The sequence below is a fragment of the Homarus americanus genome, unplaced genomic scaffold, assembly GCF_018991925.1.
Source record: "Homarus americanus isolate GMGI-L3 unplaced genomic scaffold, GMGI_Hamer_2.0 scaffold50564, whole genome shotgun sequence".
In the NCBI taxonomy this organism is placed as follows: domain Eukaryota; kingdom Metazoa; phylum Arthropoda; class Malacostraca; order Decapoda; family Nephropidae; genus Homarus; species Homarus americanus.
In genome coordinates, this window is record NW_024715014.1 from 406,801 (window position 1) to 430,934 (window position 24,134).

Below are 24,134 nucleotides of genomic sequence, written 5' to 3' on the forward strand. Positions count from 1 at the left end.
ATTGATTGTGGTTATTACATCCTGGCAACGCAAAAGCTTAGGTCATACGTAGCCAAATTAAAATAAAACCTTAGAAGACTAAAACTGAATAACGTAAGGTAAAAAATAAATAATAAAGACCACAGAACGTTCGTAAAAAACATTTAAAAGTTAATTGATGAAACTCAAAGCTTGTGTAGAAGGAGAGGATGTCTCCTCCCATGCTACCCACTCCTCCCTCACCCCTAGCACCAAAGAGAGACGGTAAGAACCAACTCCCCTCTGGCACTGGGAGAGATGCTTTGGATGAAGATCTGAGTCTGGGACACTCCAACAGGAGGTGTCGAACAGTCAATGGGCAAGGGGCCGTGTGTGGCAAATGTTGAAGCGGGCCAAACCAGTCTCCCAGTGATGTGACAGTCCCTGATATCTCCAGGCACCCAATGCAGGGTGGATGTCGCGGAGCTTGTTTGCTCCAGCAGCATCTCATCTGCATTGCCAACTCGAGCGGATGGCAGCTCTTATAACTGATTTCATATCAGAGGCAGGTAGAAGGGAATGATGTGTCACAGGGTGAGAAGCAGCTGCTTTTGCCACAGTATCAACAAGCTCATATGGGAGATTTCTGGGTAACCAGACGACTTTCTCACATCAGGAAAAATCCCTTATCCCTGGAATTTTTTCTGGTTACTGGGAAAAGTTCTGAGAATCTAAATTAATCATCTTGCAGACAGACACTAGTCTACATCTCCAAAATGTTTCAGGGTGCTGGGAAAGTTTTCCGAGAGTCTAAACTACTGGAGTCTGTAAAAGCAGTTCTAATTATTTCTTTACTAGAATAATTCTAAATAGTTTACCTAAAAGTTTGGTTAAATGAATACTGTATATTTAAAAAACTATAAATCTATATGATACAGGCATGCGAGGTGCCTCGTAAATGAAGCTGTATGTTACAGCGAAGACTACCGGTAGTATTTTCCACACTCATGGAGCTGTGGGGGATTAATGGGTCTCATGTTACTGACCTGACCTGATGCAATGTCAGGTGGAGGTAGGTTGGGGGATTAGTGGTCTCATACTACTGACCTTCGGATGCAATATCAGGCCATCCATTGTAGGATGGGGGATTAGTGGGTCTCCTGACCTGAAGATATCTTGAATAAAGACTTTTCTCTAATTGTGTTAGAGAAATGAATAGCTAAAGTGCAACTCACCCTAAATTCCTCCATTGTGTCTTGAGAACCAATGGATTTATTCAAATAGGCTTCAACATCTTGACGTGGAACACGCCTATTAAATTTTCTATAGTTATCCTCCTTGGTGTAGATGTTTTCATAGATATTTTCATCTGCTGCTGCTGGACCACTCTGAGGGAATTAATTTTAGTTTCCATTATGTGTAGGACAAAGGAAGAGCACATACATCAACCAATACATATGTATATATAGGTAGTTAAATCAAGCAAATGGGATTTATGCTGATTAAAATATCCTTTAATAAATATATACTTTGAGGTCATATATTAGTGATCTGCAAAAAGTCTGAACATGGATGGTGTGTTGACAATTAAAGCATGGTTACGAGAACAATTATCAGCACATGCAAGTAGCACAACATATATTTCACTTTCCACTGAACTTTCTTCCCCAAGACCCAAGTGATAGCAATTCAGTAACACAAATTAACAAGGCTTCAAAACATAGTGTTAGGTCCATATAATTAAGAATATCACGTAAATCTACCACAATTTGTCCTGGCAAGTGCAGTCCTTGTTTCAATTTCTCTTGGATGTGTATCTTTACTACTAGGTTTATTATATGTACCAAGGATTATTCCGAGCCCTAAATTATATTGAATTGGTGAGCTATAATATAATAGCACACACAAGTTTGAGTTATAATTTGCAGGTTAATATTCATAAACACTGTAAAAAATGTCTCCTTTCTTAAGCAAACAAGTTAAGATTCCATGTATTTGTATGAGTCATATAATCTTGTCCATCTGATCAAATATCATTGTAGATTAAAATGTAGCTGTTCATCCACCAATAATCGAAGCTATCAAGTCATCCCTTGAATTAATTAATGTATCACCCCAAAGGGTATGCCTTCTACTAAAATCACCGAGGATAAGATAAGGAGAAGGAAGTTTACTAATTAATGAAACCAAATCCTCCTTGGCAATTGGTGTACTGGGTGGGAGGTAAATGGAGCATATGATATAGGTACAGTATGTTGGAGGTGAATCTTGCGAGCTGTTGTCTGCAACGGGTAAGCAATGGTTGACGGGCTATAAGGTACACCACACTTGTTCGAGACAAGGATGGCTGTGCACCATGATACATCTGTTCTGGATTTTAGGGAGAATAAAAAGTCGAATATCCTCTGGGATGGGGACGATCATAGGCACCTAACATTGAGTCCTGGAGACAAATGCATATAGGGGAGAATTTGCTCAAGAGCAACTGGAGCTCCTCCCAGCTGGCTCGTAAGCCTTGACAATTAATTGGACTATGCCATTATTATTGGGGGTCTAAGTAGGGGTACGTGAGTGTGTGGTTCCTTAGAGGAATTTAAGCTTAGGAAGAGTTTGGGTGTTGGAGCCTGGAAGATGCATCAGCAGTGTACCACGATGTGCCCCTTTTCCAGTCCCCCTGTTGAGGGGAGGACTACTTGTGTGGGGCTGGGCCTTTCTGTCCCACTCCAAGATGTAGACCCATCAGATGGATTCTCACCAAAGTTAACCCCTGGAGATGGCTCCCCAGATGGAGGATCTGTAGAGGTGAGCCTCATGCCAGGAGTCCCAGCTGCCAGACTAATTTTAGCTGGTTATAGCTGGGGAATCGTCACCAGAGACTTTCGGAAGAGGATCGTTTGGCAACTCTGAGGCAGAGGTGCCAGCCTGAACTGACGTCTGTTGGAGTGCCTGGGACTCAGAATCGTATTTTGAAGTTACCTTAGCCGGAGGATCATCTACCTCCAGAGACGCTGAGGACCCTCGGTAGCATTTTATTGAAATTTTTGTAATACCAGGATGGCTGGTGGAGGAAAGATGAGGAGTAACAGATGTGCCTGCCTCATCCATATGGACCTCAGTCACTACAAGAGAAGTCTGAGGACTGAGGATTGGTGACATAGAGTTGGGTATGGGAGCTGAATTCAATACAGGTATGGATGATTCTTGGGGCAGTGTCACAGCAACAGTTCACCGAGCCTTGTGTCGGGATAAAATCTGTGCATAGGAATCTCCATGACTTGACACAAATTTCAATGCTGTGCTTCTGGCTTCAGCAAAGCTCATTTTGTCTCACGTGAGGGTCTTTAGTATCCCTCTCTCGATTGGAAACTGGTTAGAAATTTAAACAGTCTACCTTCAGGTGCTGAACTTTTACTTTCTGAGCACCTTTGAGATGGAGAAGAAGCTATACCCCTGTCAGCACTCAGCCAGGAAATAACTCCTCAAATCCACACGACTAGGACATACTATCCTTGGAGGGGTGAAGCCTATATGCCAGGTAAGAATAGCAATAATTTAATTTACTCTAGACCATATTATACAGTCCACACACATATCTTCATTAAAATCCATCACAATTTGGTTAAGATACTATATTCACAAAATGACGTGTCAGATATGAGTTGCGTACGACCAGAATGGACAAAGCGCAAGAAAAAATAGAGACCTCTCGCGCTTTCCTTTGTGTGAGTTGTCGTCCACCACCCCTGCACATAGTGAGGTGTGGGTAGTTTCACTTAATTGCAAAATCGACCATATTGACACTTTCAGAGGTGATCTCCCAATCATTTTGTGAATAAATCTCAATTTGACCATAGTGGCGCTTTGTCTACTCTGGTCATACGCGCCTCGTATATGGATGGATGGAAACTATTCACACATTCTATGCTGCCAGCACCAGTGTGGTGGGTCAGTAACATACCAGGGGTGTGGCTGGGGTGGTGAGGGTGTTTGGAATGGATTGGTTGAAATGGTCCATTGGAATCCTTGAGCTATCAACTGTTCCATTACCTGTAAAGTATATAAACCATTAATACAATACAAAACTCATTACAGTTGAGAATATTTTTATCTGATATTCATATAATTTTAATAAACTGTATTTTTATCTCATCAGTACAGATAAAGGTGCTCCATTACTCCAGATAGATGGAAACATATACAGTATAGCAAAGGAATTTTTTTTTCAATAATGAAGCAATAACAGGTGCTAAAATAATGAATGAAAAAAGAAGTTTGAAACAGTTCAAAAGAGAAAAAAAATATAATTTTGAGTAAAAAAAACAACTCATTGCTGAATTTGGAAAGAAGGAAGTAATGGCATGAATGGGGTGAGTGGCTGTGAAACAAAGCACTGAAGTCTGAACAGTAACTGATACCTTCATGGTCACAGTGGTACAGTCAGAAACCAAAATCTCTAGCCCACCTGGGTCGGTGCTGGAGGTTAGTACAGCGTCCTTTCTGGACGGGGGCCCACTCTAACTATCACGAGGCAACACACGCACGAACACACAGTCCTCGTGATGTTTAGAGTGGGCCCCCATCCAGAAAAGATGCTGTACTAACCTCCAGCACTGACCCAGGTGGGTTAGAGATTATTGTTTCTGACTGTACCTATATTCTATTGACACCCACACTCATTTGTATTAAGCTCAATTGTACATAAAACATCATATTTTCATGTTATCCGTATGGACATTTTCTCCAATACTCATATCTGAGAAAACGAAGTTAGAGGATGTCATTGTTTATGGTACCCTTAAGATATGAATTATTCATAACCCTGTACTGTATGTTTAGCATTAAGTTATAAGTGATATCCCTGTTAGCCGAAACAATTGGTGCTAAGCTCTTCCAGGGATGTGAGATTTTCAGGTAATGAAACGACTCTCTCAAACACCAAAAAATCCCACGTCCTCGGAATTTCTCTGAGTATTGGGAGAAGTTACCAAGAGTCGAAACTATGCATCTTACACTGACAGATGCTAGCCCACATCCCCAGAATACTTCTGGGTGCTGCGGAAAGTTTTCCGAGTGTCTAAACTATGCATCTCATCATCTCATCTCGCATGGACAAACACTCTCCCATTTCACCTAAACCATTGGCATGAGTGAAAATATTTATAGCTAGCAAAAAACTGTATAATCTTTTATTCGCAGCATCTCTTCTAATTGTGTTAGAGAGATGAATTTGATACCATAATGATCCTAAATAAATTGTCTGTAATATGAGATCATTAACTAAAATATTTCTGGCTTTTACGGCAATAGCAAGACATTAGTGGCATATCGAATCCCAAGTTGTGACCTTTTCACATAGTGTGGCACAGTGATCCCAGCCCCTAAAGAGGTCCTCGATGACTTGGATTGTGATGCCAAAAACACAACTTTGGGAGAAATAAGGGCAGCTAAGCGGAGGGCACAGAAAAAGGAGAGCACCATCTGACTTGCACCTGACTCGGACAGTCTTCACCTCCTCTTAAAACGGACTAACTGTCTCATTTTTCTGCTTAAACCTGCTCCAATCTCTCAGGGTAGTTGAGGTGCCAAAGTGCAGGCACTAGTCTGGTGACCCTCCTTTGAACATTTTCAACCAACTGACAGTCCCTAGCATATCTCAGGGACCAGATGGGATGACAGTACTCCAGATGGGAAAGCACTTCACTCTCAAAGATCATTACGAGGGACGGACCGTCTAGATATCTGAACGACCTTCTTATAAGACCCAATAATTTATTTGCCTGATTTACCTTCTTTTCGCAATGGCCCGTAAACTTCAGCTCATTGTCAACATACACACCTACGTAGGTCCTTCTCACATTCAGTCTCAAATAGTCTAGTTTCTTCACTCCGTTGGGACATATGATACGCCTCCTTACCGGTATGCCCCAGGAGCATCCTCTTACACTTCGTGACATTGAATATTTGCAGCCACTTCTTTGACCATTCTTGGAGCTCACAGAGATCCTTCTGCAGCTCTTCACAGTCTGCTTGGTTCTCATTTTCCCGAAATAACTTGGCTTTATCGGCAAACATTTGTATAGAGGAGTGTACAACGTCAAGCATGTCATTTATGAAACAAACAAACAACAGCGGGCCCAATACACTGCCCTGTGGCACCGGTACCCCGCTTGTGACAGGTACAGATGATGATTTCGTGCCATTAATCCCCCAATCGATTTGACTGTTGAGGGACAACTGGGTGACCTTTCTGACTCTGAACTCAAGAGATCGTAGGTGTGTAGGTACAATGAATCACAAGGCAAAAAATAAATGAAGAATGGTGCATATTTTGGATATCTATAGTGTCCACCAACTTCAATAGGTGCCTCTTTTGGGGCAAGGTAAGGAAGTGTGTGTCGTATTAATTGTTTCCCCATTCTTCCTTCCAATCTTGGCCAGGATTTGAAATGAATTACTGTACTGAATTTTCCAGTGTGATTCATTAATGTTATATCAATCAACATCAAATTTCTTTTCTTTCAGTTTTTCAGGCCTTGTCCTAATTATCTCATGTACTGTATAGAGGTTTTGATACTCTCATTATGGAGGTAGCGATTGTCTTTTGTTGTTCCACAGACGGAGACGCTAGAGAAGCAATAAACTGACAACTGAACTCAAGATAAGCAGAGGCATATAGCAAGGCTAAAAGAGTTTTGTTAGATGTTTGGTGAAACAACTGCCTATTTAGCAAAACTGAGGCATGTCTGCAAATTCCTCCAAATAATAACATTATTTTAAAGAAATATGCAGCAAACTTGAAGAAAGTAGTAACCATCAGGTATTCATGGCTAACCCATGCAAGCTTCGAAAGAGACTGCAACACGTCTATGATGATGCACAATTATATACAGTATTACCTTTTGAGTGCTCTACTCCATTGCTGTTTTTTGACTTCCAACGTTGAGTACTGTTAAATAAATTATATATATCAACAAAGAAAATAGTACACATATCATATTAATGTCTTGTTTCACGTTGTTACAATTGACAGTGGTGATTAAGTGGCCCATTGGTGTATGAAAGTTCATACTTAGACAAATCATAATTCTTTAGAGAAGAGATTACTAAGTAAAAACCATCAAATAGGTATAGTAGTCTTGTGATGAGACAAAACAAGAAGATCCAGTCACCCATATCCCAAAATATTTAAATGAGTTTGGGATTAATTTTGTGTGGATTCTTGGTGGTAGCTGCAAGACGGTTGGAGGGCAGCTCACCTCCCCAGCTGCTAGAAGCCACCACAACAAACACACTCCTCAGTTTGAATTCTTTCCCCAGTTTGTGTTCAGTCATGTGTCTGTGTACCCATATTGAAGGTGAGAGGAAAAAGACCATCAAGGTTAAGAGAAAGCAGTGGTGTTACAAGATTCCATAAAGGAATTATGTTGGACATTAAACTAGGTGTTTTAAGGAAGTAATTCCCAGTAACTCTGATTGCACCACCTCACCTCATCCAGCACTCAACATCGTTTCTGCTGAGTTAAATTCAAGTGTGTGCATTCATTCACATATGTAATTGTGCTACATTTTTGGGCCACAATAAATTTCTGTAGGAATACATCTCAAATTATATAATGGGAGTCAATGGGAAAAATGGTTTTGCAAAAAGGAATTTCATGATGCGGAAAGATTGTCAGGAATGGAACCCTTCTGTAACCCGGGGATACCTGTACTGAATACCAAAATGCACCTATTTTCTGGTAGGTTGATTTGTGTGCCAACTTTGAAGAAGGAAGCTAATGTGTTTTTTAAGTTATCTCCAGAGACATTTGTACAGCCACAATGATGGCAGACCTCTTAATATAACCCACAACAATGTTGAGAACAGGATAACAACTTACTATTATAATTGAAAGTCTTAGTTGAAGGGTAATTGATGATTAAGTGACCCCTGGGTTAAGAGGGAACATGTACTCCCAGTAGTTCTGTTCATGTTTACCAAGTTTGCATATTTATTGTGAAATGTCTCTGGATTTCAGTTGTTAGTTAACTAGTCCAATCAGTTTACCAGATACCAAAGTAAAGGACCCTCCTGAAAATAAGCAACTGACAGCTTTGTTGGCTACCCTTGGTCTAATTGATTTACCGTTTACCATTGTTGCTTACCTGCACTGTCTATGCATACAGGAAACCGTACGTATACTCCCATGGCCTACATGCATCATATACAGGTACCTATATTCTCTATATTTATGCTGAACCGTTTAACTGCATAGTTTAGATGCATACCTATCCAATTGTAAACATGTATAAAAAAATTCTGAATTACTATTACAGTATTATTATTGTGTGTCTTCCCCTTAATGCTATATCTGGAACCACTCCTAATAAGGAGCATTAAATCTCAACAGAAAGGAAATGTCACCATTAACAGCAATACGAAGTTAATGTCTTAATGAACATACTATACTATTCAATCATATTTACCAGCAACAAAATGAAGAGTTACCTCCCTGAGAATGAACTTACTAGTAAATGACCGCTAGGATGAAAAGGAGAAGGAGTCCACCAAGGATGGACAGAGTGATGACAAGTCCATGACCACCAACACCCACAACTACAGGTTCATTCAGCCTCATCTCTGCATATTTACTTTCTCCTGCAAATTATTATTTATGTTATTATTAACTTCCTGATTCCTCCTACTTCAGTATTCTGGTTTCTTCCTTCAATAACCTTACACAATATACAATATAAGTAATTTATTCCATTTATGTATATTTTTATACCTTTGACTTTAAGGAATTCTATTGTTTACACAACTGCAAATGTGTAAGTATATTCAAACAAGAATTCACACAAACAAACAATATACTCAGTTAAAATGTGTTCTGAAACATATACTGTACATATAAACAAACAAAAAAACAATTCACAAATGTTATAAATATAAACATGAATTTATTGTACATACAAAAACATACATACATACATACATACATTGTACACATACAAACAATCACATGAAGGAAGTAATTCTGATGAAACTAAGGCCCAATATCTTTATCTTACTGCACGATGCTCGACTCTTCTTACTTAAGTTACTCATGTGCAAATATGAACGAGCTTAATTAGTTTTTGTATATATATTTGGAGGTAAGTAATGGTGCAGAATATCTTGTTCTGACCAGTGCTTATCTGAACTAGAATAACTGCATCTGATGTAGAAGTACTCAGTCACTGCTGTTAGCTTGTACCTTTTTAAAAGTCCTGCGGTGTTTAATAATATTTATTTCCTCTGGGTCATCAAGGAATGAATCTATCATAATTGTTTCCCTTGTGAAAATACAGTAAATCGCTTTTGTAATAGACAGCAAAGTCCCATTGAAAGTATGAATAGTTATTCATACACTGTACACGACAACACTAAGGCCGTTACAGTGATGTACCCCTTAGCCGGAGCAATTGGTGCAGAGCACTTACGGGAATTAGAGATTTCCGGCTTACAAGATGGCTCTCTCAAAGCTGGGAAAAAATCACTCATCCCTGGAATTTTTACGGGTACAGTCTCACTCACTTTTACACTTTTTAAAGTTGGTTAACTCTCCCAGCCAGCTATTGCTGCACTGCCTACTTCAGATTTATGAACTTGAGTCTGTTACTTCGAACCTTTAGATTCATTCGTATCGGTTTCATGTTCTGGTTGGTACTGAGACAGCTTCAAACATCTGAAGCAGGCAGTGCAGTAATAGCTGGCTAAAGAGAGTTAACGGACTTTTGGGTGAGACTGTACCAGAAAGATTTTCTCAGCATTTCCGGAACAAAGAATTTAGAAAATAAACCAGAGACTATTTCCAATCTTGGTGCCCTGAAGGAAATCCAGGATGGTGTGAAAAAAAGGTTACTGTGAGGAGAGGATGGATACCTGTGGAGACTAGTGTGAGGAGAGGATGGATACCTGTGGAGACTAGTGTGAGGAGAGGATTGATACCTGTGGAGACTAGTGTGAGGAGAGGACTGATACCTGTGGAGACTAGTGTGAGGAGAGGATTGATACCTGTGGAGACTAGTGTGAGGAGAGGATTGATACCTGTGGAGACTAGTGTGAGGAGAGGATTGATACCTGTGGAGACTAGTGTGAGGAGAGGATTGATACCCGTGGAGACTAGTGTGAGGAGAGGATTGATACCTGTGGAGGGGATGAGAGAGGAACATTACTGGAAGAGGCACTGTATGTGATGAGGCACTCTAGAGGATCTTTGGATATAGAGCAAAGGTGAAAAAATTTATAAAATGAAGTCATTTAGGTTTAGGACATACTGTAGAAAACATATACTAATCATAATCTAATTCAGTTTCCAGGTGATAAATCCATCCTCAGTACATCAACATAATAAAACTGCTGCCTAAAGTTGGAGTCAGTCATGTGAAGGCTGCACACCTGTGTTTAGAAATTGGAACTAAGGTTTCTAGATATAAAAAGAGTCAATTGGAGATGAAATATTCCCCTGGCTGTATATTATTAACAGCTCTGCTATGTACACTCATACTGTACAGCTACAAGTAAAAAACATGTTAAATTCAGTTGAAAATTGTTAGACATATTTATTCTAATAAATTTATTGTCCCCTTAGCGAAGGGGACAATAAATCAACAATGCTCATTTTAACAAGCTAATCACACACATGCATGCATGGACATGCACAGACACACACATACTATACCTTCAAGATTCACTTCAGCAACAATGGCCAACATGTAAGTTTCACTGGTCTTCAGAGGACAATTTTGATATGTTTCGTAAGTCTCACCATCACCGACCACAAAATGAATTTCATGATTTAGTCCCTGTCAACAAAAAAAAAAAAGTCAAATGTTTGCGAAAGCAGTTATCAATAACAAGACTTAAGTCTGATCTTACCCAAAACAGTCCAGATAAGCAGGGCTGTGTCCTGAGTCCTGACCCCCATAGAATTGCTTTTTTTTTACTTTTGCTTTTCCAGACTAGGGTCTGCCTCAATTACTGTAGTCTGGTTTATCGAGGTTCCATTGCAATATCAGCAGATAGTCGAGCTTAATGCAATCACACACCTTGGATAAATCTCACTGGTTATGATACTGCCGGAATCCCCATTAGTCAGAACTCATGAATACCCAGAAATGAAATTGGCTCAGAATTTTTCCAGAAATAGAATGACAAAACAGAGAAAATTAAAGTAAAAAGCAAGTTATCAGGTAAATGAAATACTATAAATATAAAGTTTAACCCTGCTCATATTGGCGCATGTTCATACGTCGGATGTTGGTAGCCGTGGAAACTGTCTGTACTGTACTGTCCAGGATATCCAGAAATTTAATTCAAAGATATCTCTCAAGGCTTTTTCTTATCTCAAGTGAAAATGACTTTACAAAAAGTATTATGTTATAATTATATGTTATTAAATGATTACATTAAAAAACATACCATTACCACACTTTACCTCTCTCGTCAAGTTTATTACAGCAGCTATATAGAGATCGGTGCAATGATGGTCACCTGCTTGGCGCTTGTACCGCATCTCACTTGAAATGTATCTTCCAACACTCTCTTCCTGCACATGTTTGCCAAGAAGTTTTAAATTTAAATATTTAGTTGTAAAGCTGTCAAATGCCATTTCCAGTTTTTCCTTGTTGAGCTGCTGTACTAAAACTGCTAGAGATCTGTGAATCAATTAACAAGGTTACAGTTTTATTTTTTTATATGGAAATCTACAGTAAGGGATATGTAAGACTCAAAGTTTAGGTGAATTTTCAGAGTTTCAAGAGATGGGTTGCCACTACTGATGAGCATAGCAGTGAAGTACTGTATGCTAGGGTAAAAAGACAACCTAAACCAGACAGTAGAGAGGTTGAAAAGTTTCAGGGGCAAATCACAACTAAGGCCCAGTCAAACCCCAAAACTTTGTATTATTTTGCAAAATCATAACTAAGGGCAAATGTGGGTGTATCATATCTGAGACTTGGAAGAACCAGCTTAGTTACTGTATACAGTCTCAGACCTGGTCAAGGTGAATGTATTAAACGAATAATTTTACTAAGTGTTTACAAGAAACGATGCAAAAGTACCTAGTTTTGAGGAAAAGCAGTTCAATACAACACTAAGGTAGTATATGGAATTCTTGGAAGAGCGTAATAGAACTAAATTATCAGAGTGTTAAGAGGGTTGTATAATGAACTCTTAGAACCCTATCTTGTTCTGTTGGAGTATGAACAAGCAAAAGATCCCAATAGCTGGTAATTAGCATTTGTGAGTCATATACGTGTACTGCATATTAAAAAAAATGATCACCAAAGCATAGGTAATTACAGGCTGGTGACTTTAACCTACGTAATGTGTAAAGTACAAGAAAAGATTATACGCAGTGCCATGACGGACCATCTATAATGGAAGACTCTTGTGAAGGAATTCCAACACAAAATTATGCCTGGACACTTCTACCTGACACAGCTACTAAAATATATTGTTACAGATTCTAGAATGTGGTGGCATTATTGAAAATATATTTCTTGACTTTACCAAGGCATTTGACAGTGGACCTCCAAAAAGCTGAAAATTAAATTGGAAGGAAATGGAATTTGGGAAATGTTTTAGCATGAACTGATTTTTTTTATGACTGTAAACAGTTCATGCTGATTAACTACTGTACATAAAAACCATGATATAATAAGTAACCATAAAGAGTGGTGGGTCACAAAGCAGTGTGCATGTTCCCATGTTGTTAACTTGTTTCATAAATCATATGCCAGATACTATTCTTTCTTCCTTACAAATGTTTGAGATAACACTAAGCTATTTAAAGGAATTAAAACTCTAGTGGACTATGAAGCATTACAGGAAGATCTCTATCGGCTTCAGGAAGGTCAAAGGATTTGATGCTGAGATTCAATACTGTATTGTGAAATGCAGGAGGATGCACCTCAGTTGTACTAATACAGAAGACCTCAACTCATGAAGTTTTGGCTTATGATTATTTGCAGTTATGAAAAAAGGATTCCCATGTTTTTATTTATTAGCAAAAACCCAAAGTTAAGATTTCTGTCCTCCATTATAATATAATTTTTTTTCCCAAGTAATATTGAAAATATGCCAAAATTATGCAGTATTTTTACTATCAGTATGCATATTCATTTTACTACACCTGTTTCATTATTCTCTAACAGTTGCAATGTTATTACAATATGTCTACAAATTCTGGTCCCTGTGCTTGCTCGCCTCTTTCACCTTTGCCTAAAAACCCAAACTTTTCCTTCTTCTTGGAAGCATGCCTTGGTTCAGCCCATCCCGAAGAAGGGTGACCATTCTAATCCCTCTAACTATCGCCCCATTACCCTTAATTCATCCTCCTCTAAGATTTTCGAATTTTCTGAAACTCTCATTTTCTACATCACCTTGAATGCCTGTCTCTTTTGTCAGATCACCAGTATGGCTTTTGCCAGGCAAGATCTACAAGTGATCAGCTCTCCTACTGCACTCATCTTTGGTCATTCTCTCTAAGGGATTATATATGGGGAAACTTTCGTCTCGACCCTCGACTTCTCCAAACCATCTGACAGGGTATGGCACAAGTCTTTGCTTTCTAAACTTCTGCTTATGGTTTCTCTCGACTTTGTTCTCTAATTTCTTGCTTCCTTGAGAATTGATCCATACCAGTTGTTGTCGAGGGATCAATCTCTCGCTCTTTCTCTACCACAACAGTGGTGTTCCACAGGGGTCTGTTCCTTTACCTACTCTCTTACTTCTCTTTAGCTGGAATTAGCAGATGGCTGCTACACTAGTGGCCATAGACTCAAGTTAAAGAAGTTGTTAACAAAGAAGACTGTCAGAGCTAACTTCTTTGGAGTATGAGTTACTATATGAACTCTTTGTTATAACTTGTTAGATAATGTTAAGAGATCAGGAAATGTAAGCTCATATACGACCAGACATAACCACCACTGGATCATGTTCAGGTATATTCAAGAACCCACACATGCCCAGTACCTACAAACAGTACATAACAAAACTGACTGACCACCTGACTGGTTAGCAGGATAACACGTGGTGAAGAGGATAAAGTGCAATAAGGTAAAGAAGGTAAATATTAAATGAAAACAAAAAAAGTGTCATGAAGACACTACACACCTCTACACACTTTCCTTAAAAAATCTTCACCCTTATATCCTGAATTGGTAACACTGCACTCTCTTCTTTTACTTTCACAACAAAGTCTGACACAATCTGTTTTTAATATGTATTAAATAATCGAAAGTATACATTCATATTTTCCTCACATCCAATATTCCTCTTAAAAACAGTCCTAAATTATAACACTACTGTATAACTATTGTGAAGAAAATACACAATGTTTGATGGGATGTGACAAATTCTTAAAATTAAATATCAAGTAGTATTTACGAACAAAAATTCAAAGCAAAGTGTCAAAGACAGTATCTTTTATGAAAGAACACCATGGAAACTGACCTGACACCGTCGCCTTCCATCACAACTTTGGGCAAACTTAGAGTAACACTGGTGGCATCCATATCTTCAACTTTCAGTTTCCCTTCAAGCTTAGGTGAAAGTGGTAGAGTGGCTACAACACTGTTTAAGGGTTCACTACATCCAGCAGAATTACAGCACACACTCTCTGCTGTAAACCGTGTGCCTTGCTTCAATTCATCAAGCTGAGGGGATATTACAAAATGTTGAGGTACTGTACATTAGTTGTGCAAAAATTATATATATATATATATATATATATATATATATATATATATATATATATATATATATATATATATATATATATATATATATATATATATATATATATATATATATATATATATATATGTTTGTGTAATAAATGTATGTAGTAAGTACGTAATATTTTTCACTCAAATCCTAATGAAACACTACTGGAAAACATTCCTTTGTCGCAAAACAATTTTATAAATTTAAGAAAATAATTACAGTGTGTTTAATATATTACAGTACAGTACTCCCTCTTTATCGACGGGGGTTACGTTCTGTAAACGGCCGTCGATAAAGAAACCGTCGATACCGTGATGGTTACGTAATTTTTCTAACTATTATTAGCATATGTTGAATAAATGTACCTTTAAGCATTAATGCGTTTCCTTTACACATAACCTTAAATAATAGTGTATAAATAATAATATAATAAGTGGACAAAAATACTAGCAAACTTACGATTTCATTTATTGAAGTGAACATCGGTCCTTACAGTAAACAAAACAGTGTACAGTACAGTAAAAGTCCAAAAATCCGGATGCCCAAGGCAAATTGTTTACCATTTATTATTACAACACTTTACACTGAAACGCGGGTACTTTCAACAAAAATATTGTATATTTCCATTCAAGTATTTATTCAAGTCAATTAGGAGGGAATATTATTGTAATACAACAGTTTTTTAACTAAACCATTTGAAAAGTGATTACGGTAACATCTTTTGAACGAAAGAAAGCGCAAGTCATTGTTTTCGTCACGATTTGATCCCACTTTCCACTGTAATACATACGTCATTTCAACAAAAATATTACATTTCCGTGAATGTATTATATCAAGCACAGTATGAATAGAATATCATTGTAATATAACAGAATTTTAACCGAAAACTATTAAAAAAACGAGTAACATCTCAAGAACATTGGAAGGTTAGGTAAAGTCTTTTGTTTTCGTCATGTATTTTATCCTATTTTACATTGAAATACGTCACGTTTCAGCAAAACTACTAATTATTTCCGAGAATATATTCATTCAGGCGCAGTTTAGGTAAAATATACGTGTGATGTAATAATTTTTTAACTGAAAACGATTCGAAAAACACGTAGCCTCTAGCCCTGTTCAAGGAGAGGACTGGGAGAAGCTGTTTGGTGCTGCAGACGATGACAAAGAAAATGATTTTGATGGATTTTAATGAAAATATTCAGAAATATGGTATCGTAATATTTATTCAAGTCAATTAGGATATTATTGTAATACAATACAACAGTTTTTTAACTAAACCATTCGAAAAGTGATTACGGTAACATCTTTTGAACGAAAGAAAGCGCAAGTCATTGTTTTCGTCACGATTTGATCCCACTTTCCACTGTAATACATACGTCATTTTAGCAAAAATATTACATTTCCGTGAATGGATTATATCAAGCACATTTCAAAATAAAAATCCGGCTAAATAATCCGTCGATAATCGAAACCGTCTATAAAAAATCCGTCGATAAAGAGGGAGTACTGTACTGGGCATGCACCGGCTCCTGAATGTACTTGAACCTGCTCCAGTGTTGGTCAAGTCTGGTATTGAAAGAGCTCACACTCGGTGCCGTCACAAAACTTTCTGGTAGATTGTTCCAAGAGTTCACAACTCATTCCGAAAAAGTTTACCCTTACAGTTTTCTGGACCTGCGGCTTCTTCAACCTTGAGCTGTGACCCCTTGTGGGGCGAGCGTCCGCCAGCTCCAAGTAAGGATGTTTATTTATATACTCTAACATGAATTATATGAAGAGAAAACAATTACTCTTATTATAATTTATTCTTTATTTTGCATAAGTGACCAAATTACAGTCGTATACATTAGTGCTGCACTATTTACTGTTTATGTAGCATTTCTCCTTCATCATCTGTGTCACCTATCATTCCCCTGCATCACCTGAGTTACCTACCATGCCACTGTCACCTACCATGCCTCTTGCCTACTACAATGCTTCATTCTTCATCTGCAATGCTGGTAAGTGGTACTTTTTGAAAATTAGTAATTATATGTACATTATACTGTACGTATATGGGGCGATATTTTTTTTATTGTTGTACAGTATTTTTGTAAAGGGAGGGGAGTGTATTGGTAAGTTGGAATTTGTGATAATTTGGCAAGGCCAGCACCCCATACATGCTGATTTATCGAGGTTTTACTGCACACTCGTGCACATGCACACACACATCTGGTTGCATGCCTGATTGTAGTAAGTGATTTTACCAATTTCTTTTGTGAAGCAAGTGTACATTAATTATATTTCATCATCTATGAAAGAAAAAATGTTGAGGAGAATATTTTACCTTACAAATAAATGGGTTACGAGTTTCAGATTCCACAGTTGCTGTACATTGTTTTATTATCTGGGTCCTCTTCTTCAACAGCAATGTGCAATTAAGCCTAGTGCCTCCAGGGTTCACCGGCTGCGAGAGGACAAGTTCTAAGCTTGTGGAAAGTCGAGTAGCATTAAGTTTTTCTGGTTGTCCTGGAACTGTAAAAGAAAATTCTTGTTTAAGTAAAGTTAAATGTTTTAAGTAAGATGATAGTTGGTGAAATTAAATTAGTCAAGGTCCCAAAGAAGAGTGTGAATAGTGGCCGGAGGAAGATTGAACAGCTGGTGCCTTTATTGATGGCAAGAGGACCTTTCATGCAAGTGAAAGGAAAAATGTATGTGATTGGTGTGAGAAGTGTGATAATGTATGGCAATGAAACAAGGGCAGTTAAAGAGGATGACATAGTAGACTTGAGCGAGCAGAAATGAGAATGATGAGGTGGATGTGTAGTGTAACAATGAAAGACAGGAGGTCCCATTCAGAATAAGAGGCTGATAGGGTATTGAGAGTACAGTATTGGTGAAGTCTTACACTGGGCATTTTGTGATGGTTTGAGTATGTATAGAGAACGAACAAAGCCAGATAGGACGTAAAGCAGAGGGGCTTAAATGTGGGAGGGAAGAGAGCCTGGGGTAGGCCAAGAATGACATGAAGAGAGGTTGTAAGAAATGACATCAGTTGGGACCTGACATGAGACTGCAACAGACACTGAAGCATGGAGAACTGCCATCAGGTAACCACAGCTAACCCACAAAAGTGTGGAAAATGGCCATAAAAGGAGGAGGATGATGATGATGATGATGGCTTTGTTGGCATCCTTGGTCAAACTGACTTACCATTTCCTTTTGTTTGTACAGCATACCCCCAGTGTATGTACATTGCTTGTATACCTGCATTGTCTATGTACTGTAAATGATACACCTACAGTATCTACTGTATATACATGATGAATCAAAGTAAACTTGTACTGTATGATAATTTTACTTAACTATCTTTCATCTGTGTCTGCCTACATCTATCATAAAAGGAGTGAAAGTGTGTTAGAACTTCCCAAGTAATGAAAACCAAATGAAATCATTAATACACTTTTACAGGTATCTTGTCATTATTTATTTTCATATTAATTGTTTGGAGAAGTAAAATTATTCATAAAACTAGTGCAAATAAAAGGTTTTTGCTTCACCACCTAGATTCACTATACATTATGTTTCCTATATGTTGATTTATGGACATAAGGAGTTGGGAAATTAATTTATTATAAGGGTTAGGTTAAAATTGTAGTGATTCAACAAATGAGAGGAGTCACAACAGACAGAAGTAACTGTAAAAGTGTACCAAATTCACAAAAGGTTCTATAAAGGTTCCCTGTATCACCGAGACATCAGACTACAGTAATTTGAAAAATACATTATGTCATACTGTATAAAGAAATAGTATATTGCAAGTGGAAGGAAAAATAATTATTGACTTACTTGTCACAAGAGTTAAAACTTGAAGCTCACTAAAGATGCCTTTCCCAGCACTGTTCACAGCAGCCACCTAGGAAGAGAGGCAAGATAAAGAGCACTCAGTCACAATGGTAATTGTTTATACCTGTACAATGAACATTTCTCATTACCGACCAGGTACGAATGCATTAACTGTTTGACTCAAGATGAAGTAATTAATTAATTTACAAATGTAATATAAAATTATCTTGAAACTAACAGTAACTATAGACGGTTCATAACGTTACACTCGTCCCCGTCCAGCAGCATTATTATGTATGGATGGTTTTGTGATTGGATAATATGGCAGTATCCTCTGTATAAGCAAATTTTAGTCGATCTACAGCATTTTATTATCTGCTTGCTCTTTAAATGAAGTTTTGCAAAGATAATATAGTAACTATATCAACATACTGTATCAGATAATATAGCTATCAAAAGAATGGATAAAAATAATTATAAATTACTTATACAGTATTATAATAATAATACTATAAGAATTTATTTTGTTTTTGTTATCTCCCACAAGGTAAAACTCTATCTAGTGTCCGAATTTGCATTACCTTGTCGTTGTATTGGGGCTCAAACGAACCACTTTCAAATACCTGGGATGGTTATAAAGTTCTTATCTCATAACCTCATGTAAGGAAGTTGAAAGCAGATTGTTACTAAACATGTAAATTCTCCACAGGTGATGGGCTGGTTCTTCACCAGAGTGAGGTATGAGCTATCTCTAGACTCTATAGTTCATTCCCAACCTTTTCAAATCCCTTTAATTAGCCTTCTGATGAGAAAAGTTTTGGGGCATCCATTCTCATTAACTTCATCTCTTGCCCTTGAACAACCACGGACAGACACAAACAATTTTTTAGTGTTCCAGTTGGATCGTCACCTGAAGATCCAACCACACGGCCTCCCATGCTTGCAGGCAGTGTGCCACCGAGAGCTAACAAGTACTGTCCAAGCAAAACAAAGCCTTGGATATTAAACACCAGTGTTAGAAGGTAAACACCACTCATCATCCTCAAATTTGACAACAGCTCTAGTAGGTGAGCAGCAGCAGTCCTTCTAGCCATCACCAAGACTCCTCCTCACTGATAACAATACCCTGTACACTCAAAAGGACAACTCAGATGCTTGTGTGTCCATTATATAAAACAAATAAAAAACTGAAGTTGTGCTATACAGAGTAATGTGTGAATAATGGGTGGATGAAAGATGTACAGAACCAAGGAGGATTATGACAATTTAATGTCTTGTGGTGCCATTTTCGACTTTGTATACAGTACTAACAAAGTTTAGAAGCTCAACAGTCTATTACACTAATTCCAGCGAACACACATGATGATCATAAGATTGATGACTTTGAGTGCTGGAGATGTAAAGTTAGGATAATATAATTGACATTGCTGGATTCCTTGTAAGACCAGGAATATTTTGAATATAAATGTCATATATTTTGCACAAAAGATAACATATTTACTCAGAGTAAACATTATATCTAAAATTTGTATGTCTAATGCAAAATCTATGATGTTTATATTCAAAATGATCATCATATTGTAAGAATTCCAGCAATGTAAATTATATTCTGGCCGGGTAATTTGTATGAATTTTATGAGCTAAATAAAAAAAAAATATTATACTTCACTGCATATATGAGTAGATGAACCGCGTTAAGTGAAAGTTCGGTTCTGGCGAGGCACCGCGTATATGAGAAATCGCGTTAAGTGAAACTGCGTTAAGCGGGGTAAAACTGTACTATTTTCCTATCACTCTCTTTGTAGTGAGATGGGGAGAAAAATACTAGCTCTTCACAAGAATTAAATATCATGTATGACAAGGATGGGTGAGGACACTTACCATGAATGTGTAGTATTTTTGAGGGTCTAACTCAGCAATATCAACACAGCGTTCATAGTTTGTAACAATCTCGCATTTCACAGCATTTGTGCAAGTATCTACACTTGTAGAATTCACATTCCTGTAGCAAAGTTGGGTGATATTTCCATTTGTTGGACAGGGATCATTCCACAATAGACGAACTTTACTCGAAGAAGCATTTGCAGACAAGTTTCTTACAGCTGGGGGTGCTGAAGAAAATAAATACAAAAAATATTAAAGTCTCCTTACAAAAATGTATTATACCACCTTTTGTTTACAATTGATATTATCAAATGCAAATCTTCAGTGTGATACTTACATGCTTCTACAGTTTTAAAGGTAGTGTTTTCTGTCATGCCTTTCCCAACATGGTTAATAATGGATAGTGATGCTTTGTATATCATGGCAGCCACCAACTTCTCAGAGAATTCAACCGAAATCTTCTTATCTATTATGTCTATTGATTTATTAAACATGATATTTTCATTCTCACATTCCAGAAAAGCAAGCAGTTGAACTTCAATGGTGGTATTTGCTCCATTATATGCTTCACAGCCACTACTTAAGTTAGCTATGCAGGAAACTCCACTGAGATTCTTGGGTGTGCAAGTAAAATTTTCCACATCAACACTGGGAGCTGTAAAATGAAAAATAACTATTTATTCTTCTGAGATAAGTGGCAGTCATTTAATTTTAAAATTTCAAGTGCTACAGTACCCATAACTAAAAGGAATTTCAAAAAGGTTGTGATTCTAAAATACTTAACATAATTCCATCTTAGATTAAAAGCCTGTATCTATACATATGTGTGACATCGAGTGTGTTTAAAATTCTTCTAAAAAACTAAGCACCCCCCCTCCAGCACTCACCAGATGTTATGCGGTACAAGAAATTCATCCACTCATCAATTAGATTCAAAACCGACTTCACCACAGCCACACCCCAAGTAGAGGGACAGTTGATGTTGAGTCTTAGACTCAGTCACTAAGAAGGCAACAATCAGGCAAATAAATTATTGGGTCTTATAAGAAGGTCGTTCAGATATCTAGACGGTCCGTCCCTTGTAACGATCTTTAAAAGTGAAGTGCTTCCCCAAGTACTGTCACCCCGTCTGGTCCCCGAGATATGCTAGGGACTGTCAGTTGGTTAAAAATGTTCAAAGGAGGGCCATCAGACTGGTGCCTGCCCTTCGGCACCTCAGCTACCCTGAGAGATTGGAGCGCCTGAACTTGCCTAGCTTATACTACAGACGGGCAAGGGACGACCTTGTTGAGGTGTATAAGCATCTCAAGGGGCACAGCATATGTGTCTTTTATTTATATCTTTAGTTAACTATTTTTTTATAACTTACTGTGGACTTATTTTAATATTTGAGATAATTAATACTTTTCTTGTTGCTTTTTACTTTCAGTATTGGAGTACTTTATGAAAGAGATACTCTTTTACTTCTACTAAAGTACATTGAACTTTGGATACTTTTACTTCTACTTGAGTCACAATTTGCCAATGTAACAATATTTTTACTGAAGTAACAAAGTCCAGTAATTTTTACAACTCTGGATGTAATCAAGAAGATGACATATTTCCAGTATACTGTATCAAAATTATAATTACATAAATTGGGTTGGTACACTGTAGACTCTGGGGAATACAGTAATTATATAATCCGACATGATACAGATATCTTCAATATCATTAATCAGGTCCGGACCCAAGGGGGGCCTGATTCAGACGCGAATAAATGGGTGGTTGTGGCCCTGAAACATGGGTCCGTATACAAGGGCCTGATAGTATTAAAAGAGTCTACATATGCACCTACAGCCTACAAAAAACTGTACATGTGGGAAGTAGGGGAGGGGACGGGCGAGGCTTGATCAAAATGGGCGGAGCCTGCCACCAATGTTATCGAACAAATCATTATCAAATTTTTAATGATAGTTGTGTGTGCATATTTGTCAAGGTAGATGTGCTTCCTCATACAATAATTTGTTGTGATACCTGATAGTTCATGTATTTTTCTTGATATTTATATTTGTAAGTGAGCAGGCGTAAATTTTTAAGTGTTTGAACAATGTTAGTAATAGTTAACATCTCTGACCATCTACTATGTGAACTCAAAAGTTAGTTTCTTGCCAGCTCAACAACATACTCTTCTGGGGCTCTCTTCTCTTATTATTGTACATCTTTATAGATGAAAGATTCAGAATGAGTCACTGTAGTAAGGTGCTGTGAACTGGCTGAACTCAGCTACATTGTAGTTACTCTCAAGATAGACAAATCACCAACCTACATATGAAAATGTACTTGGTGGTTATTTGACATAGCCAGAATGAACAGACTATAATTAGAGCATCAAATGGAGTATACAATACCCTACACATAGAGAAGTAGTCACTATAATCCTACATATAACACCTTTTATCATTTAGTCATAAATTCAGTGTTTATACATACAGTTAGGCAATGTATCATTTGATGAACACCCTGATGGGCTTTCTCCACCCTCGTTCTCAGCCACCACACATACTTCATATGTGGCATAACTCTTTAAATCCTGCAGTTCAATAATATTGTTAGATGTCTTTTCTTGGATAACATCCTGTGGAGGATCCACTGTTCTGTTGCATGCCTTGTACTGCAACAACTGAAAAAATTAAGCAAATTACTTTTGTCATTATTCCTGGAGCATTAACACAAATTTTGGGAGATAAGTTAATCCAAGGAGTACAGTATTAAGGTATAGTATGGCTGAGACTTATGAATATACATTATGTTCACATGAAGTCATGAAAAACTCGGATTTGTATTAGAGCCAGTCAGAATTATAAGGAAATTCAACTCAATCTAGATGTTCCACACTATATTACTCTGCCTGTTAACAGTTAACAAGATCATATTGATACACCGTACATATGACCATCCTTCTTATTATTTATTCCTCACACCTGACTTTTTTAAACAATACTATATACACACAACTTGAAGGATTATATGTGTAGTGTATACTGTACCTGTCTTTATACAAATGTGACAGTGAGAGAAAAAAGGCGGAGCTTCCCTTTGTGTGTATTATAACTGAAGCGCCAGGCAAGAGATGAGGGTCGTGATGTGTATAGTGGGGGGGTGTGGGAGGGGGTTTTGAGAATTGCAATTAAATGCCAGGTAGCGACGTGTCCTCCTAATATTACTTATTAAGTAATTATTAGATGTTTTAATTGCCTGTATGTTGGCCTGGCGAATTGGCTAGGAATTAACATACCTAGGTAGCATTTGCTGATGGCACATTCAGAGCTTGAACAAAAATGGCAAGAACCGTTCCCCAGAGAGGTGCTTTTGATGAAGGTCTCTAAGACTGGGGCACTCCACCAAAATGTGTCAAACTGTCAATGGAACCAGGCAGTCATCACAATGGGGAGGGGGCTCCATCTTCATTAAAACCATGAGTCAGGTGACTAGCCTAACCAGCTGTTCTGCAGACTAGACCTACACTTACCTATGCAAGAGCAACTCATTGCTGCTGTTATGTATTCCACTGCAGTCTTTGTTGTAGCTGTGGGTTTAATTTACAGAGGGTATGGCTTGGGGTCTTTGCATGATCCAACAATAGCATAACATAGCATCCATATTACAAGTTAAGTTAATATCTACAGTACTCATATTTCTTTGCGTCATCATGTTGACAACTCTGATGCACAGA

General features: G+C 37.7%; 1 protein-coding gene across 2 annotated transcripts in view; it reads right to left on the reverse strand.

Annotated features, from left to right (window-relative positions):
* The window catches only part of LOC121879961 (receptor-type tyrosine-protein phosphatase U-like), a 69,789-nt gene that overhangs the window by 16,861 nt on the left and 28,794 nt on the right, over positions 1-24,134 (reverse strand). For both annotated transcript variants that reach the window (XR_006091472.1, XM_042386814.1), the window contains exons 18-29: positions 22,892-23,081; positions 20,757-21,074; positions 20,417-20,646; positions 18,539-18,605; positions 17,037-17,224; positions 14,438-14,640; positions 11,418-11,637; positions 10,662-10,785; positions 8,467-8,596; positions 6,855-6,904; positions 3,917-4,005; positions 1,194-1,346 (exon numbers count right to left, since the gene is read on the reverse strand). Coding sequence is in view for 1 of the 2 variants with exons in the window: in XM_042386814.1 (XP_042242748.1) it covers positions 1,194-1,346; positions 3,917-4,005; positions 6,855-6,904; positions 8,467-8,596; positions 10,662-10,785; positions 11,418-11,637; positions 14,438-14,640; positions 17,037-17,224; positions 18,539-18,605; positions 20,417-20,646; positions 20,757-21,074; positions 22,892-23,081 (1,962 nt within the window). In the remaining variant the exon portion in view is untranslated. The remainder of the gene's footprint in view (positions 1-1,193; positions 1,347-3,916; positions 4,006-6,854; positions 6,905-8,466; positions 8,597-10,661; positions 10,786-11,417; positions 11,638-14,437; positions 14,641-17,036; positions 17,225-18,538; positions 18,606-20,416; positions 20,647-20,756; positions 21,075-22,891; positions 23,082-24,134) is intronic.